The sequence below is a fragment of the Gymnoscopelus microlampas genome, assembly GCF_963454915.1.
Source record: "Gymnoscopelus microlampas genome assembly, chromosome: 9".
Classification (NCBI taxonomy): domain Eukaryota; kingdom Metazoa; phylum Chordata; class Actinopteri; order Myctophiformes; family Myctophidae; genus Gymnoscopelus; species Gymnoscopelus microlampas.
In genome coordinates, this window is record NC_139946.1 from 22,911,390 (window position 1) to 22,927,769 (window position 16,380).

The 16,380-nt window shown below is 40.6% G+C and overlaps 2 protein-coding genes across 7 annotated transcripts in view; both read left to right on the forward strand.

Moving 5' to 3' along the window:
• Nucleotides 1-1,748: 1,748 nt before the first annotated feature.
• LOC311051454 (dynein regulatory complex protein 11) lies at nucleotides 1,749-12,105 on the forward strand (the record flags this gene model as incomplete). The annotated part of the gene is made up of 19 exons (XM_084066023.1): nucleotides 1,749-1,759; nucleotides 2,833-3,158; nucleotides 4,051-4,166; nucleotides 5,034-5,225; nucleotides 5,369-5,440; nucleotides 6,177-6,382; nucleotides 6,496-6,580; nucleotides 6,774-6,890; nucleotides 7,568-7,643; nucleotides 8,248-8,354; nucleotides 8,789-8,881; nucleotides 9,090-9,151; nucleotides 9,301-9,383; nucleotides 10,187-10,294; nucleotides 10,841-11,040; nucleotides 11,141-11,227; nucleotides 11,325-11,502; nucleotides 11,631-11,869; nucleotides 11,992-12,105. The coding sequence occupies 19 exons, from the start codon at nucleotides 1,749-1,751 to the stop codon at nucleotides 12,103-12,105; spliced, it is 2,472 nt and encodes an 823-aa protein (XP_083922149.1).
• Nucleotides 12,106-15,429: 3,324 nt separating this feature from the next.
• obscna (obscurin, cytoskeletal calmodulin and titin-interacting RhoGEF a) overlaps nucleotides 15,430-16,380 on the forward strand; it is a 66,972-nt gene continuing 66,021 nt past the window's right edge. For all 6 annotated transcript variants that reach the window (XM_084066556.1, XM_084066554.1, XM_084066555.1 and 3 more), the window contains exon 1: nucleotides 15,430-15,636. The gene's annotated coding sequence lies outside the window, so the exon portion shown is untranslated. The remainder of the gene's footprint in view (nucleotides 15,637-16,380) is intronic.

Sequence of the window (16,380 nt, forward strand, 5' to 3'; positions counted from 1 at the left end):
GATGATACAATGCGACAGGAATAGGATTGAATGTGTGTGTGTGTGTGTGTGTATATATATATATATTTTTTATGTCTGCCCAGGACCCACGCTAGTGAAAATAGCAGATCTGCAAGTTCATTCACGTAGATCGACTAATTCCACCACTTGTTAATTCAGTTCTTCTTCTAATTTATGCGATTTCTTAGATTTTTTATTTATTTATTCAAAAATCATTACATTTGTTTTTAATTTATGATTTTTTGGGGATTTTTTTTTGGGGGGGGGGGGGGGGGGGGGGTTGCTCTAGTTTAGATAGGCAGGCTACTCATTTAGGCCAATGGCAAGTGTGATAGGCTAATCATGGATGCAAATCAATAATGTATGTAACCATAGCCTATGATTTTAAAACATCTTTTTATAATTAGGATATATAATAATATGAACTTCTAAAATGAATTCGGTCCATTAATAGGCCTATATTGTCGAATGGTAGCCTATAGTCAGTGTATAATAAATCAATAAATCATCATTTAAATTGTAAAACAAAGATATGATAACTCAAATTTCTTAACAAAAAAGAAAAAAAGATAAAGTAACACACTTAAAAGTTTGCAAGTTGTGTGCATTTCATGAATTAAGCCACAATTAAACACAAGCGGTTTCTTGTAGGTTATTATTCATTGAATGAATTGATAAAGAAAGGACGTCATCTAGTGGTGTAGCACCATCATGTAATTTAACGTGAACCGTGAACAATATAGGCTAGTTACTGTAGTTACTGTAGGTCACCTATAGTAACTACAGTAATCACCTACAGTAGGTGATTATCAACATTTTTGATAATCAACAGTCACGTTGAATGACATGATGGTGCCACACCACTAGGTGACGTAATTTCTTTATCATTTCCATTAAAGTTTATAGCTTTTTATTTAAAATCTACTAAAACTATTGCATTGATTTAGTAAAGAATCGAGATACTTTTATAAAATGCTTGAGCATTTTCTTTAAATCACTTTTGACTCTTTGTTTTAAACTAAAAAAATCAGAACTATTCAAATCAATGACTAAAATGAACTTGTAACTCAAGAGTTGTTTTTATTTCATTATTAAACATAGTCTGTCTGTAGCCTACCTTTTTAAACTGTCATTAAAATATTCGATCAATATATTCAATTGAAATGATCTTGTCAGCTCCCATGCAAATCTGGCAAACTTATAGTAGCCAGCTATAGCATTTAAAATCTTCTAAAATAAAATAAAAAACAAGATTGTAAATGCTATTATTAAAATCCCACATTGTGTGCCCATATCCATTCTGACCCCAAATGCAACGCATAATACTATTATTCAACATGTACAAAGTACAAAAGTATTGGCATCAAAATATACTAAAGGACCGAAAGTAGAAGTACTCAATATGCATAATGTCTCAGGTTTTAAAATGTAAATGTATAAAAAGCTTTGAAAATAGCTCACAACGCGTCGCACCGGACGTATTGAGATCGGTTCCTGCTTTCTTCATGTCTTTACTTGTAGAATGAGTGCTCTTGGTTAAACCTAATTTGACCCTGACCACCACCCATACGTCCATGGATGCTTTACTTCCGGCATCATCACCGTTACCATGGATACGAGCTAACACTGTGTTTGCGCAGACGACGCTATCTGACTTTCGGCAAGATAAGACATGATAATGGATGTGCTTTAGATATATGAACTACTGACTACTAGTGACTATACAGCTTCTGTCTAATGTTGGAGGGATGTCGCAAAGGTAACTGAACGAGAGGGGGGACGTTAGGCTACTTCAAAGCAATTAAGGTTTATCTGAAACTGCCGTGGTGCAAAGTAGTAACTAAGTACATTTACTCAAGTACTGTAGGCCTACTTAAGTACAGTTTTGAGGTATTTTTTACTTTACTGGAGTATTTCCAATTTTCAGTACTTTTACTTCTACTCCACTACATCTCAGAGACAAATATGGTACTTTTACTCCACTGCAATTATTTGAACATTTTAGTTACCAGTTAGGCCTACTTTGTAGATTTTGATTATTATTACAAAACATACATTACACTACTTCAGCCCTACTACAATGCATCATGATGCTATGCATTGTGAGCTTGTAGATCTGCTATTTTCAAAAGATTTTTTATACATTTCAAAACGTATGTGAAATGGGACATTCTAATTTCTGCATAATGAGTAGGCCTACTACTTTCTACTTTTGGTACATTTTGATACTAATACTTTTGTACTTTTACTCAAGTAAATTTAGAATTCAGGACTATTATTTGTGAGTATTTCTACATTGCAGTATTGATACTTAAGTAAAAAAACACCACTGAGTTCTATCCATATAGCCTAATATATATAGCCTAATACACGTTCATTTTACGAAGTTCATATAGCTAACTTATAATTAATTGGTTGTATGACAGTTGACTGTCTGGTTAACCACAAATATTCCAGTATTCCAGTTCAAAGGACAAATAGATTGATCGAATATTGTATTGACAGTTTAAAAAGGTACAGACAGGCTATGTTTAAAATAAAATAAAAACAACAACCCCTGAGTTACAAGTTCATTTTAGGCATTGATTTGAATAATTCTGACTTGCAATACTATGGTTGAATTATGCAGAATATTTTACAGTTTAAAACAAAAGACAACAAATATATATAAGACATTATAACAAAAAAAGAGACATGATTAAACCCCCAATCCTATCATAATCATAATCCTCAAAATGACTCCTTATTGATCTGACTTGTCAGAATTAGCATTTAAATTGGATTTGTACTTAAATAATGTGGTTAATGTGTAGACCATACTCTCTCTTCCAGTCATTACAACAAACTGTGGGTAGATGCCCAGGAGGAGTTGTCCAGTCTGCTGACTGAGGAGTTCCCAGCCCAGTCTGCTCGTCCAGAGAAGGACAGGGTGGTGTTTTTCCAGCGCCTGGCCACCTTCTATGTCCGCTATATCCAAATCTTTAGGCATCTGGAGCAGGCCCATGACCAGGTGGTCCAACCCCAGAAGAGACGGCTCATCCGTACCGTCTTGGACGGAGTGATAGGGAGAGTCCTGGAGCTCAAGAATGAGATGGTGGACAAGGAGTGCTCAGAGTACCACTACGTGGATGATGTTGTTCAAGACCTGAAGCTCTCAGGTATCACTGGAAGAGGAACATAAAGGAATGCAATGAAGCTAGCGTGTGTGTGTGTGTGTGTGTGTGTGTGTGTGTGTGTGTGTGTGTGTGTGTGTGTGTGTGTGTGTGTGTGTGTGTGTGTGTGTGTGTGTGTGTGCGTGTGCATGCGTGCGTGTCATGCCACATATTTGGAAAGAATACTTTACGAAGTCCCTCTAGACTTAAGTAAAGTGGACCTGAGTTGGCTCTGTACTAGACCAAATCTCTTCACCGATCTTCAGTACAAGATCAGCTTGTAAAAGAGCCTGAAAAGGGCTATTTTTGGCTAATGTTCCACGCAGAATATGGATGCTGGGGTTCAAGTGGTTAATGCAGGGCAGGGCATTCCTGAGCATGCATGCAGTCTTTCAGCTGTATCCCTGTGCTCCACATTCATGTTTACTGGGATATTATAATATTCATAGTAGGTGCCAAGTACAGCCATAGTTGTACAGTGTATTGTCGACCTTTTGGGGCAGTTGGCAATTAAATGTGTTGATTATTCACGGCAGGCCAGCTCATGGGAATACTGAATGTAACTGACCAAAATTCCATTCTTCTAAGATACTTCATTATATAGGCAGGGACTTTGTCAGTGTTGGCTCATGATTCTTATTTTGTGCACGCTTTCTTTATTACATTTTCAACACACAAACAAAGACAAGACACGACCATATCTACATACACCACACACACATGATAAAACAAAACAAAAACAAAACATAAACTGTGCATACGTTCTTTTTATTTTATTTTTTACACATTTTTATTCTTAAACAGTCATTCATAGTTCCACCACACAGTCTATTCCGCATCCGTATTGAATTGGTTTATGATTCTAATGATCACTGTTGTTTGGTTTCGCCCCAGGCAGACATTGAGATTCCCATCCCTCGCTATTTCATCAGGGAACGCAGCAAAGTACTTCAGCAGCGACAGGCGATGCTCACGGCCATTCTCGACAAGATGGAAGTAACAGAAAAAGCCAAAGTGAGTGTTTAAAATATTTCTCAAATATTACTCATATTTCTAACCAATACATTGTTTCACTCATTGTCTCGGCAAGTGATCTCGTATTGCCGGTGCTGAAAAGTGGGTGTAAAAGTAATTAACTATTGCCCACGTTCCAAACTACCCTGTCTGGCAAAATGTCTGTCTCTCTTTGTGTCCATCTATCAGTCTACTGTAGGTGCAGAGCCAATCATAATTCAAAAAAGAGAATGTGAGCACTCGACTCTCTCTGTTGTCAACATGAACATGTTTGCAAATCTTTGAATATATTGTTTAAAGTAAACATTTTTAACTCAAATCTTTCCTTTTGGGGGTTTTGAACAAAATATTTTGAGATGGGGGTCCGTGGGCAAATTCATGTAATTTTGGGGGTCCTTGACATGAAAAAGTTGGAGAACCACTGATATAGCAACATACGTTTTTCAGAAAACTGTTAGGATTTAGAAGACATTTGTAGAATCGGCCTCAGGTCTTAATGGGTTAATTAATAAACGAGGCTGTTAAAATAGCCACAGCTCGGCCTGGGCCGTAGCCTGACAGTCCAGGCACCCTAGCCTGACAGCGTGTCGTGGGTTCGACTCCCGTTCCCGACGACCTTTGCTGCGTGTCACCCCCCATCTCTCCCCATTTCCTGTCAGCCTACTTTCCCTATCTCTCTCTAAATGAAGGCATAAAGCCCCAAACAAATCTTTAAAAAAGAAAATAGCCACAGCTCTACTGAATTGGGGCTGAGAGACTAAATACGTGAATCATCGTATTCACTCATTGATGCACTCATTTATTCATGCACTCACTCATTCACAGTATGCCAGTAAGATTTGACTACTTTTGTTGTTTCCACCACAGCCTGCATTAGTCCGCAGACTGAATCCAGAGGAAGCCATTAAGGTCATCCAGGTGGCGGAGCGTGCTCGTCAGGGGCGCCTCAGGGCAAAGTTCATGAAGGAGATCCAGAAGGATAAGGAGAGACAGAGGAAAGCCAAGGACAGGGACAGGGGGGCGGCCGCCAGGAACGCCGCTGCCATCTGTGTTCAGAAGGTGCTCTGTACTAAAATCGTCAAGCTAGCATTTACAATGCCTCACTCCCTCTCATTCAGCTATATTCCTCCATTTGTGGCTATTCTGGACATTTAACAGATTAGAGATTCTAATGTGTGACAGTGTTTAACTTTTGTTTGCAGGTTTGGAGGGGTTACGTCCAGAGAAAGACAACGAAAAGGGATCGGGAGGAAGAGCTGATATTTCTGGGCATGGTGAGATTATTGGTCCATCTCTTCATGCTACCTATTTTGCATTATCATAATTAAATCATGAGTGTGGAATGGATTTACCCTTTAAACACAAAAGCTGGATGACGCTTTCAAGCTGTCTCTATTTTGGCCCACCTATATTTGTCATTATAGGTGGGAAACGTTCAAAACTTTTCAAGATTTTCCAAAATCTTCCACAATAGCAAAAGTAGCAGATCTACAAGCGATGTGTTGCGATACGACACATTATAATAGCTATTTTCACAATATAAAAAAAAAAACAATTTGACAGTTCAAAAAAGACACCGCTGCACTGCCCCCTATGGGGTGAAACTTTCAAGCATGTTGCACTTTTTTTTGTTTTTGGAACTCTTTATCCCAACTCAGTGACTGCCAATTCCCCCCCCCACAATCACAATCCCCTGCCAGCTTCCCACCTGTGAACACTGCCAGTTGTGTTCAGTGTGTGTGTGTGCGTTTGTGCGTGCGTGTGTGTGTGTGTGTGTGTGTGTGTGTGTGTGTGTGTGTGTGTGTGTGTGTGTGTGTGTGTGTGGGGGGGGGTCTTAGCAAAACTCCATAAGCTGGTACCGATGCTTGGAATTAAACCGGGCTGTGAAAGGTGAAATACCTGCTGTGACATCACTGATTGGGTGTGGTCAGAAACATGCTTGAAAGGTTCAACCCAAATTTCTGCCTGTCAGAAACACACATGTGACCGTTATACTGTCATTTCTTCCAGGCCATGGAGGACAGATTTGAGCAGCCCTTCCCCTCCGAAAAGAAGGTCCAGACCACCCAGACCCAAACGCGGCTTCAACAGGATGCGCACGAGGAGGACTACCAGAAGTCCATAGTGGCCGTCACGAGCAAACTGCGGAACGTTGAGGGGGTCGAAAGGACTGAAAACATGAAAGACGAGATACGCCAGTGGTTCATTGAATGCCAGTAAGGTTTCACAGATGAGGGTCATTTTCAGCATTTACGACAGTGAAGTATTTACACATTACAGTAGTAAAAAAAAATGGTAAGCACGGCTTCTGGTGTTCTTTGTTTACCAGTGATGCAACAGGATCTTTTCCGGACTACCCCGATGAAGAGGACGGAGGCTCAACTCTCATTTTCGCAGAGAAAACCCCTCAACAGGTACTACCCCCCCAACCTCCCCACCCCTCCCGACACGCACGCACGCACGCACGCACGCACACACACACACACACACACACACACACACCATATCATATTGATTAATGGGCGAAAGGGTTCTTCCGTTACTTAATAATTCACAGCCTGTATGATAAAGGATACAGATGAGTTTGAGGGTTTATTCCTTTTTCAGTTAATGCAGGAAATTGCTGCAAAGGAAGACGAGGAGGCCAACAAAAAGCTCTTCACACCAGGGAAGGAAGAGAAAAAGGGAAAAGGAAAAAAGGACAAAGCGAAGGGTGGAGAGGAGGTACAGTTCCAGTTACACATCATTCTGTTCTTGTGTGTAATTCACTGTAGTTTTACTATCTTAATTATTATCAGAACCTTTACTGTCTGTAAGATACTTTTCCTGACTTAACCACATGAACCCTAGCGTCCCTATTCTGGGCATGTCATAATAGGCGAACATTTGGCTTAAATAGGCCAACATTTGGCTTAAATAGGCCAACATTTGGCAAAAATAGAAAATCTACAAGTTCACAATGCATCACAACGCACTGTGAGCTTATAGATTGTCTCACACTGTGTGCCAAGGCATACTGGTGTGCCGTGAGACATGTCCAGGTATGCCATGGGGTTTTGTGACAACCTAACATTATTATTTTGATATATAAAACTATACAAAAAGTTATGAATAATTCTTTTATTTGCTATAACCAAATAAGGCAAATTCTATTTCCCCAAAAAATAGTTTTACAACTTTCAACCTGCCGTCCCTATTTTGGGCACGTAATTATAGGCATAATTTTGAATTAAAAACAAAGTGTGTTAAAAGATGCTATCTACTTGATACAACAGGTTATGAGCTTGTAGATCTGCTATTTTGTCTATGAATACAGGTGTGTGTTGCGATTTTGACTTGTTCATTGGTGTGCCTTTGGCACAATTATGTTTGAAAACCACTGACCTACTGAACAACAGGAGGAGGAAGAGGCTGGACTGAAGATGCTGCCTTCCACCTTTTTGTCCAACTTAGAAGTGGGACAAAAGACCTATGTAGGTGAGCGGAGGAAAACAGGGATTTGTACCTTTATGGTGGTATAGTTCATGAATATTACTGATGTTGTGTTCACACTGGCGACAAAGCAACAGGTTACGAGTCATTTTCAATGGAAAGCAGAATGTCAGGTCAGGTGTGACGTGTTACAAATCAAAGTTGAACTGATCTAAAAAAAAAAATCTGCACTCCAAGCATCAAACAATCATATTTCTTTAGAGCAAAGACAACCCGGGTGCTCTTGGTTAGAGTTCAATAGGTGACCTGTAACTCCAATACAAGTGGTTATGTAGTGCTCATAAAGTCAATAACAGATTATATCATATCCTTGCTCATCCGGAGTGTGCTTGGAGTTGGCCTCAGGGCTTCCTTTCAAATATAATCATGTTTTTGTTTCATCATTTCCACTCCCCTTTCTCCCTCCCCACAATTCCTGCTCCATTATGTGAATGGAAGAAAACCTCAACACTTTCGGAATCAATGTAGCTGGCCACACTTGGCCACTTTGTAGCTTTGTCGCTGCCAGTGTGAAGGCAGCATCAAGCATGACAAAAACATGCAACATGAAAATAAAAACCAATGTGAACATGATGCTTCTCGTCATCAGATGTGTGGCAGAACCGCGATGAGTCCAAGAATTTCAGCCAGAGGCATGAAGCTGAACTCATCAAGGAAGAGCAGAGGAAAGTGATTGAGGCAGAGATAAGACTACAGGTGATGCCATGCACCTTTGCCATACACATTCCTTACAAAGGTTTATTGACCAATGATGATCAAGATATTGTCTTTTGTTAAACATTTCCGTTCCATGGAGAATTAGGTCCAATGTTTTTATTGTAAAACTATTACTGCTAAGCATAAGAGAAATCTATTAAGTGCGGTGGTATCTGATCTTTGTGTCCGGATACACTTATGCCTGATCTATACTTGGCTGTGCTCTGTGTCATACGCAGAAAACAGCCAATCTTCCGGCTCACAACGTGACGCAGCGGGACACGTTGTGAGCTTGCAGATTGGCTATTTTCAGTGAGTGACAATGGCACACAGCTAAGTATAAATCCCCCTTTAGCAACTCAATGACAAACATCACTTTACTATGTACAATATAGGCAGCGACACTCATTGGTGTGTGGCTTTGTTTGTCTCAGGTGGATGCGCTGATGAGACAGGAGCTGGACAACTTGAAGATAATGGTGGATAAAGACAGGGGGGGCAAGGGCAAAGCCAAATCAAATGTTAAGGTAAAGAAATAAACCCAACAAAATAAGACACATCTTTTAGTATGTATGTGGGGCATGATCTGGCATCCCTATTTTGGGCCTGTCATTATAGGTGAAAACTTTCAAAATAATGAAAAGGCCAATCTATAAGCTCAAAACGCAAAGTATATATTAGGGCAGTGGTTATGAGATGTGTGTTTATGTTTTATTTATTACATCGCTGCTTTAGAAAAAGAAAGGATCAAAGAGTGGGAAAAAGAAGAAGAAGGACAAAGATTTGACAGCTGACAGGTGAGCTCGACTCCTCTGTGATAGTGGAAAATCATGTCATACAGTATAGGACAGCCAAAGCCAATACATTTCACTAGTGAAAGTCACAGCATTTTACTGAATCACTTCTACTGGAGAGCATGATGACACAATGTATTCACATCCAATAGGACTTTAGAGTCTCTGTATCAGGAGCTGGTGGAGCAGGGCGTGTTAAGGAAGGCAGATAATGTTAAGCTGCACGATTACATGGGTAAGAGATATCGCTTTGTGGTTTGATGTGCTCTCTTTCACTCCTAAGTGAATCTGCAATTATCGGCAGAGTCGTTGCTGTAAAAGTCCCCCTTTAAGCATTTATCCTGCATTAAAGCTGCAATCTGGAACTTATTTTAATTAATAAAACATTATTTTAACCAATCTGTATGGTAGAGTATGCCAGTACAATATAACAAGTACATTTGCACTGGTCTCCCTACTCTTCCACTGAGAAACTTGGACCTTTGTGTCGAGTAGGACACCTGATAGTTGACAGATAGTACTGCCTGGAGCTTATAAGCACAATATATCCCCTGGTCGAGTGGGTATATAAGACAATAAGAGCAGTAGAAGTTTGGTCTCCCATGCAGAGACCCGGTTTCAAATCCCGAGTAGGAGCTGAAACTTGTGGATCGCGGCTTTAATACTGCTGTCAATTCTGTCCTGAATGTTCCACAATAAAAACCAAACTTGTATATACAAATTTTAAAAATTTAACAAAGAGGAACCTTTACAGTAGCTACAGCACCTGTTTTATTTTCAAAATATTATGTACTGTTCATACACAATCTAGAGCTGTTACAAATAAGCGCCAAGTGAAAAACAGACATGTGGATTTGATTTAAGGTAAATACTGCCCTCATCTGGTCTATTATTGGAGACACACTATTAATGACGAATATGTTTGGTGGGTACAACAATCTCTTAGATCAGTCTTTATAGCTATTTAAATCCTTTCCGGTAGTTTTAGAAAGCCCTATAAAGCCTCGGGCTCACAGCTGTTTCCTCTTGTCTTTTTAGGTGACTACAGCTACCTTGGGACTACATTGAGACAAACAGACATTGAGCCCATGCCTTCCCTGGCTGATGTGCGGCAGGTCTTAACTTTGTACGCTGTCTTACCTTTAGGTACATATGAAGGCCATTCAATTTCCATAATATGAACTTAAATATTTAAAAGTATAAAACATTATGTGAAAAACAGAATTGTGGATGTACTTCTGTGGCCTAATGGCAGCGTGCAAATACAAAGTTTGGCGTTGATCAGTCCAGCTGTTTGTGAGATTAGCTCTGCACACACACACACACACACACACACACACACACACACACACACACACACACACACACACACACACACACACACACACACACACACACACACACACACACACACACACACACACACACACACACACACACACACACACACGCACACACCCTGTCATAGACAGCTATAGCCTCTTGCAGAGCCACCTCATAAAAATCTAATCAAATCTATCCGTTCTGGTGGATACTCCATTGGGCTTTCTGTGCTAAAGCATTGTATTCACATTTGTCATGGGTTTACATTGCTTGGTTTTTGTTCTGTGCCATTTTCTTTCTATCCTCCATATGTCATGTCAGTCTCACCTGTAGACTGTATATATACAAGCAATAGTGTGTTGTTTGCAGGCTCCCAGGCAGTCCATGAGAAGGCTCCTCTGGTTAAGGCTATAATGCTGGTAGGACCAGCGGGCGTTGGTAAGAAGATGTTGGTTCATGCCATTTGCCAGGAACTAGGTGCCAACCTATTTGACCTGTCAGCGTTGAATACAGTAGGGAAGTACCCGGGCAAGAGTGGCCTCACCATGATGCTTCACATGGTCTTTAAGGTTACCACAAAACAGCACAATCGTCTCTTTTCATGTTATGTTGCAATCTTCCCTCGCACAGCATTCATCAATTAATTTACCAGAATCGTTTGGTGTGCAGGTTGCCAGACTCATGCAGCCTTCAGTGGTGTGGATCGGAGATGCAGAGAAGATGTTCTACAAGAAAGTTCCCAAGGAGGACAAAGAGGTATCTATGAACAAGACTGCAAGGTCGTTTCACCATCATGTATAAATGCAGCAGTTTGATAGTTAATGCTTTAAAGTTTAAACTCACATGTTCTCAGTTAGACCCCAAACGCTTGAAGAAAGACTTACCCAAGGTCCTGAAGTCCATCAAAGGGGGGGATCGTGTTCTAGTCATGGGGACAACAAGGGACCCGCTGAACGCTGACATAAAGTCACTGTGTAAGGTGTACAACAAAATCATACTCATACCAAGGCCTGACTACGCCTCAAGATACGGTAAGAGTGGACAAGTGTTAAATATGATGAAAATATTTCCCAAAACGATTTATCTATATACAGTATACAAAAGATATTTGTGATTTGTTTTTTTTTACCAAATTACTTTTGACTCTGGTCCTCTCCAGTCATGTGGAAACAGCTGATCAAGAAGCAAGGAGGTGAGGTGACCAGTGCCCTGGACCTCAGCTCCCTGGCCAAGATCTCTGACGGCTACACCCCTGGTCATATGGTGCAGGTGATTGACAGCATCCTGACCGAACGCCGCATCCTGCAGCTAGCCAAGAGACCACTGACTGCTGCTGAGTTTGTTGGCCCTTTGGCCAAGATTGACCCAGTGTTTCAGGTTGAGGAAGAGGCCCTTAAGGTACAATGGATTATGTTGTGTTCTACAATGTTGTTTTCCTGTTTGTGACTGAAGAACACTGATGGGAAGTTAGACATTTTATTGAACTGTTTTTTAGGTTGTTTTTGTGTTTGTGTCCTCAGGGCTGGTATGCAAAGACTCCTCTGGGAAAGAAGCGGTCTAAGGCAGCCACTGGAAGGGATGAAGAGGTGGCAGCCACAAAAGGCAAGGGAACAAAGAAGAAAGGAAAGAAATAAGATTGTAATTTTTACGACGATTAAATTGAATTATTATTTATTACAGTATATATTATGTATTTATGAACATTTTGCTTTTGTCGATGAGGGCGTCAGACCCCTAGAGAGCAGGGGTGTCCTTCTTTATGAATGATTTGCTAAGCTAGAACAGTTATAACAAACTATCACTGCAATTGGGAAGGGGATGTTGGAAAATATGCTGATAAAGGCATTCCGTCTCTGTAATGCCACAGCTCTCGCACTGCAAATGGGATTGGAGGACGGTCTATAAGGGGGAGTGCTAACCCCTTGTCTCGTGACTTGCGTATACAGTTCTCTCAAACAGGACAGTGTGATGACATATTTCTGCTTTTCTTTACGGTATAAAGTTGGAATGACTAGTTGGGGTGATTATTATTATGTTTTTATCCTGTCATGTTCCCTTATAGTACATTAAATAGTTATTACTATATTTGTTATTACATTTGTCTCAAAGTGGCCATTACTATATAATTTGAATATTTATTGTTAACTACAGGAGAACTAATTGTTCTTATCTTATTAAAGTCATCCATCACAGACACATGAGACCCATTTAAGGTTGGCTAAATAGTCTTGTTTTTCACTGAAAGAAGTTCAGTCCACTACCTCGGGTGGTCCCGTCTCTTATAAGCAGCAGTTGTCAAGCCGACCCAAGGCCATACTGCAATTAGATGTGACGTGGAAAAACTGTTGACTCCAGTCAAGGGTATCTAATATTATTCTGTTAATGGATATGTTGGACTGTTAATGACTATGGGTTGTGGTGAGGTGCCATGTTATTGACTGGTAAATAAAACTGAAAGCTGACTGGTACAGTACTGAACCTTGATAAAACTGCATTTTAGATCATGTGGCTCTGAGGTTGCTCCTAATCCTATGACTATAGGAAGTGGCATGGTTATGATTTGATTGATGCACTGAACAGACCCAGATTCCCTCGTTAAGACCAGTCACTGTCAGGTGTAGAGAGCCTGGACCACAGGAAACTTGAGACACAGAGCGACTGTGTCCAAATGAGAAGTCGGAGGCTTAAGTGGAGAGTTCAGCTGTTTTGTCGAGTTCTATATTCACTCAACACAATCTCGCATTGCCTTGGTTCCTTTCACATTACTCTATTTTTAGACTTCTTCCACCATCCATAGGACGCTGCGCACACACGAGGGATCTCTTTGAGATGGATTGCAAGTTGATCTGATGAACCAGTGACATGATTTCATGCTTCTTCTTTGTCTCTCCAATCTCTAAAATCTAGGTAGTTGATTAATTCCTCTGAAACAAGCATATATTTTCTAGATTTGTTTTGCATTTCAGATGAGTTGCAGATGAGCAATATTGTTTGGAGATCATTGTCAGTTCTTTCAAGTCTTTAACATCTCTGCTCCCACTTTTCTAGATCATTTAGATTTGGTTTTAGGTTTCTCTTTGTTCTTTAGGCAATCGATGCAGACCAGTTTCTGTTCATTTATGTAATCAAGGAATGCAGAGGGAAATTCAGTAACAAATTGATGTTCAGAAGAAATCGGGTTATAGTGAGTTAAAGAGATCTATAAAGTGTAATTGTTTTGCCACAGTGGGCCACCATTTCATTGTCAGTGACGTCGAGCTGTTTTCTTGCCACACCAGTATGTTGCAGAAGATTATCCTGTCGATAGAATTTCACTGGACTTAGTGGGGCTCAGGGACACATGGACCCGTCTGTCAAAGTGAGGGGGTAACAATGCTGGAGGGGGGGGCTGCTGCCTTTGTCTCATTTGGACGTCTGGACCAGGTACCCCACAAACTGCCCCTAATATCCAGAGCTCATACTGACCGTGCCACCAAGGAATCCAGCATTTACTGAAAAGAGAATACTGTTGTATTTGTGTATACTCGTTAGTTTTTGTGAGGCACTTAACTGTGTGTGTGTGCGTGCGTGCGTGTGTGTATCTGTCTGGGCTCCCCAGTGATGGGCCAGTGAAATGGGATCTTAATATCTAGTGACCTTTCAACTGTGCATGCCTGGGAACCTCCCAGCGGAGTTCCACAAAGTTTGATCTCTCTAACCTGAGAGAGATGCTCATAACCCACAGATATGTGTCAGTAGCACGTGATTAAACATCACATTAGTCATGCGTAGTATGCTGAATGTGATGCTGCTGTCTTGGCAAGGACTCTTTTGCTAAGATGTTTTTTTTTGGCTCTATAGCCTGTATAACAAGAACTAGAATTACGAGTAAAATAATTATAATATAATAATTATATAAAAATTGGCTAATGGGAGGGCCGGCCGGCGGCGGACCATGGCCGCGTCACTCTGACTCAGACATAACATAAACAAACCCAATATGGCAATACGTATATAGGCATGTCACTATGACTCAGACATAACCATAAACAAACCAACCCGATACGCCCATTAAGTATACGTAGGCATGTCACTATGACTCAGACATAACCATAAACAAACCCGATATGGCCATACACAGGCATGGAGATCCGCTACCTGTGTGTGTGTTTGATAGGGAGATCCCTGCCACATCGCAAATCAACATGGTTAGTTGATTTGCTCATCTATGCCTGATTGCCCATAAACAGAGATCCCTGACGACGTAATGACGGCAAATGCCCATGAGAGGTAAAGAGGAAGAGGGGAGGAGAGGGAAAGAGGTAGGGAGGGAGAGCGGGAGATGGCGCGGGAGAGATGGATGTAGAGAGGGAGAGGGAAATACAGAGCCTATTTCACCCACGCAATTACCCAGCCAATGCTGGGCACCGGAAATGTTGATCGATGCATCACAATGCGACGCGTTGTCAGCGCAATAATATATATATATATACACACATGGTATTATAATATAATTATAATAAATAATTAATATGTCTGCATGTAACGCTCAGGATTTGAAACCTGGTCTCCCATGAGGGAATCCAACATTTGAATCGCTAGACTAAAGGGAATTCTTCATAGTCTAGGGGAGATAATAGAGTTTTAGCTCATCAGGCTGAGGTTGTGAGCCACTCTGCTAAATGTACACTCAACTATGACTATTATTAATGTCACAGTTGAGTGCTAGACATGTCCCTCACTTCAACACAAAATCAGCAAAACCTGGGTTGGATGCAACTTCTAGATAACTATCAGGGATGGTCCCACTTTAATGGATGGTGGTCGCTCTATTGATGCTGGCCAGGAGTTCTCTCAGCCCCCACAATGACAGAGAGCTATTTTGGAGTGCAGTCTGTGAGGAGAGATATGTCAGCTGTTCAACACCAAAGCATGAAAAAAAAAGAGAAAGCACAACAGGCTGTCTACTTTGGGGACTTGGACACAGCTTGCTAACCTGGGCATGCTCTCCTTTGGCCAAAGGTTTGTTGTTAATCTTAAAGGATTTATGAGAAACAAGAAGAAGCTTGGATAAACCCCTTGCAATGGAGGATGTTTTTGTCAGACTCTAGAAAAGGGTGAAAGCAACATTTTGTATTATGTAGGGGACTTTATTTCTCCCAGAATACTGCTGTCCCAAGCTCAAGGTGGGTACATGTGGGTAGTGGGTTTAGTTTGTTTTGGTCATTATGTTGTTGTTGTTGTTGTCATCTCTTTTATGTATTTTATCTCAGGACTGTAAATGCTGCAGACAAATATTTATGCAACATTTTATTGTATTGAAAAATGTCTACAGTATATGAAAGTCACAGTTATAAGTTTGTATACTTCAGCTGCTTTGATATTGCTCATCTCTGGTGACCTTTCAACTATGTCTGCCATCTGCAAATGTAGTTATTATTGCATTACAAAGAGGTATTAAGTCAATTGTTTGGAAGGCTTTCTACTGCCTTCTTAGTAGTGACGTCTCCATGACAATTGAGTTGTTTTACTTGATGAAATGTCAGACTACTGCATGTAATGAGGCAATGTTTTGGGATATCTCTCCTCCACTGGAAACATAATGTCCCTGATAACAGTGGTGGGAGGAGTCAACCATGACATCACCATCAGATCTAATCTAATCTAACACCGTCTGTCAGATTAGAGATTGAGGCTTCTCATGAACCTTTAAATTAAGCTAAAGCCATGTTATACTGAGTTGCGTGCAGGTGTTGCACAGCGACATAGGGATCTGATCTACAAGCTCACAACGGGTTGTGCTGTGATCTTCTTATAGATCGTCGATTTTCAGTATGTAACACTGTATGCGTAAGTATAAATCACCCTTTATACTTTGTTGATGCCTGTGGTGAAATGAGACCTCTGCAAGTCTACGTATCATATTAGGA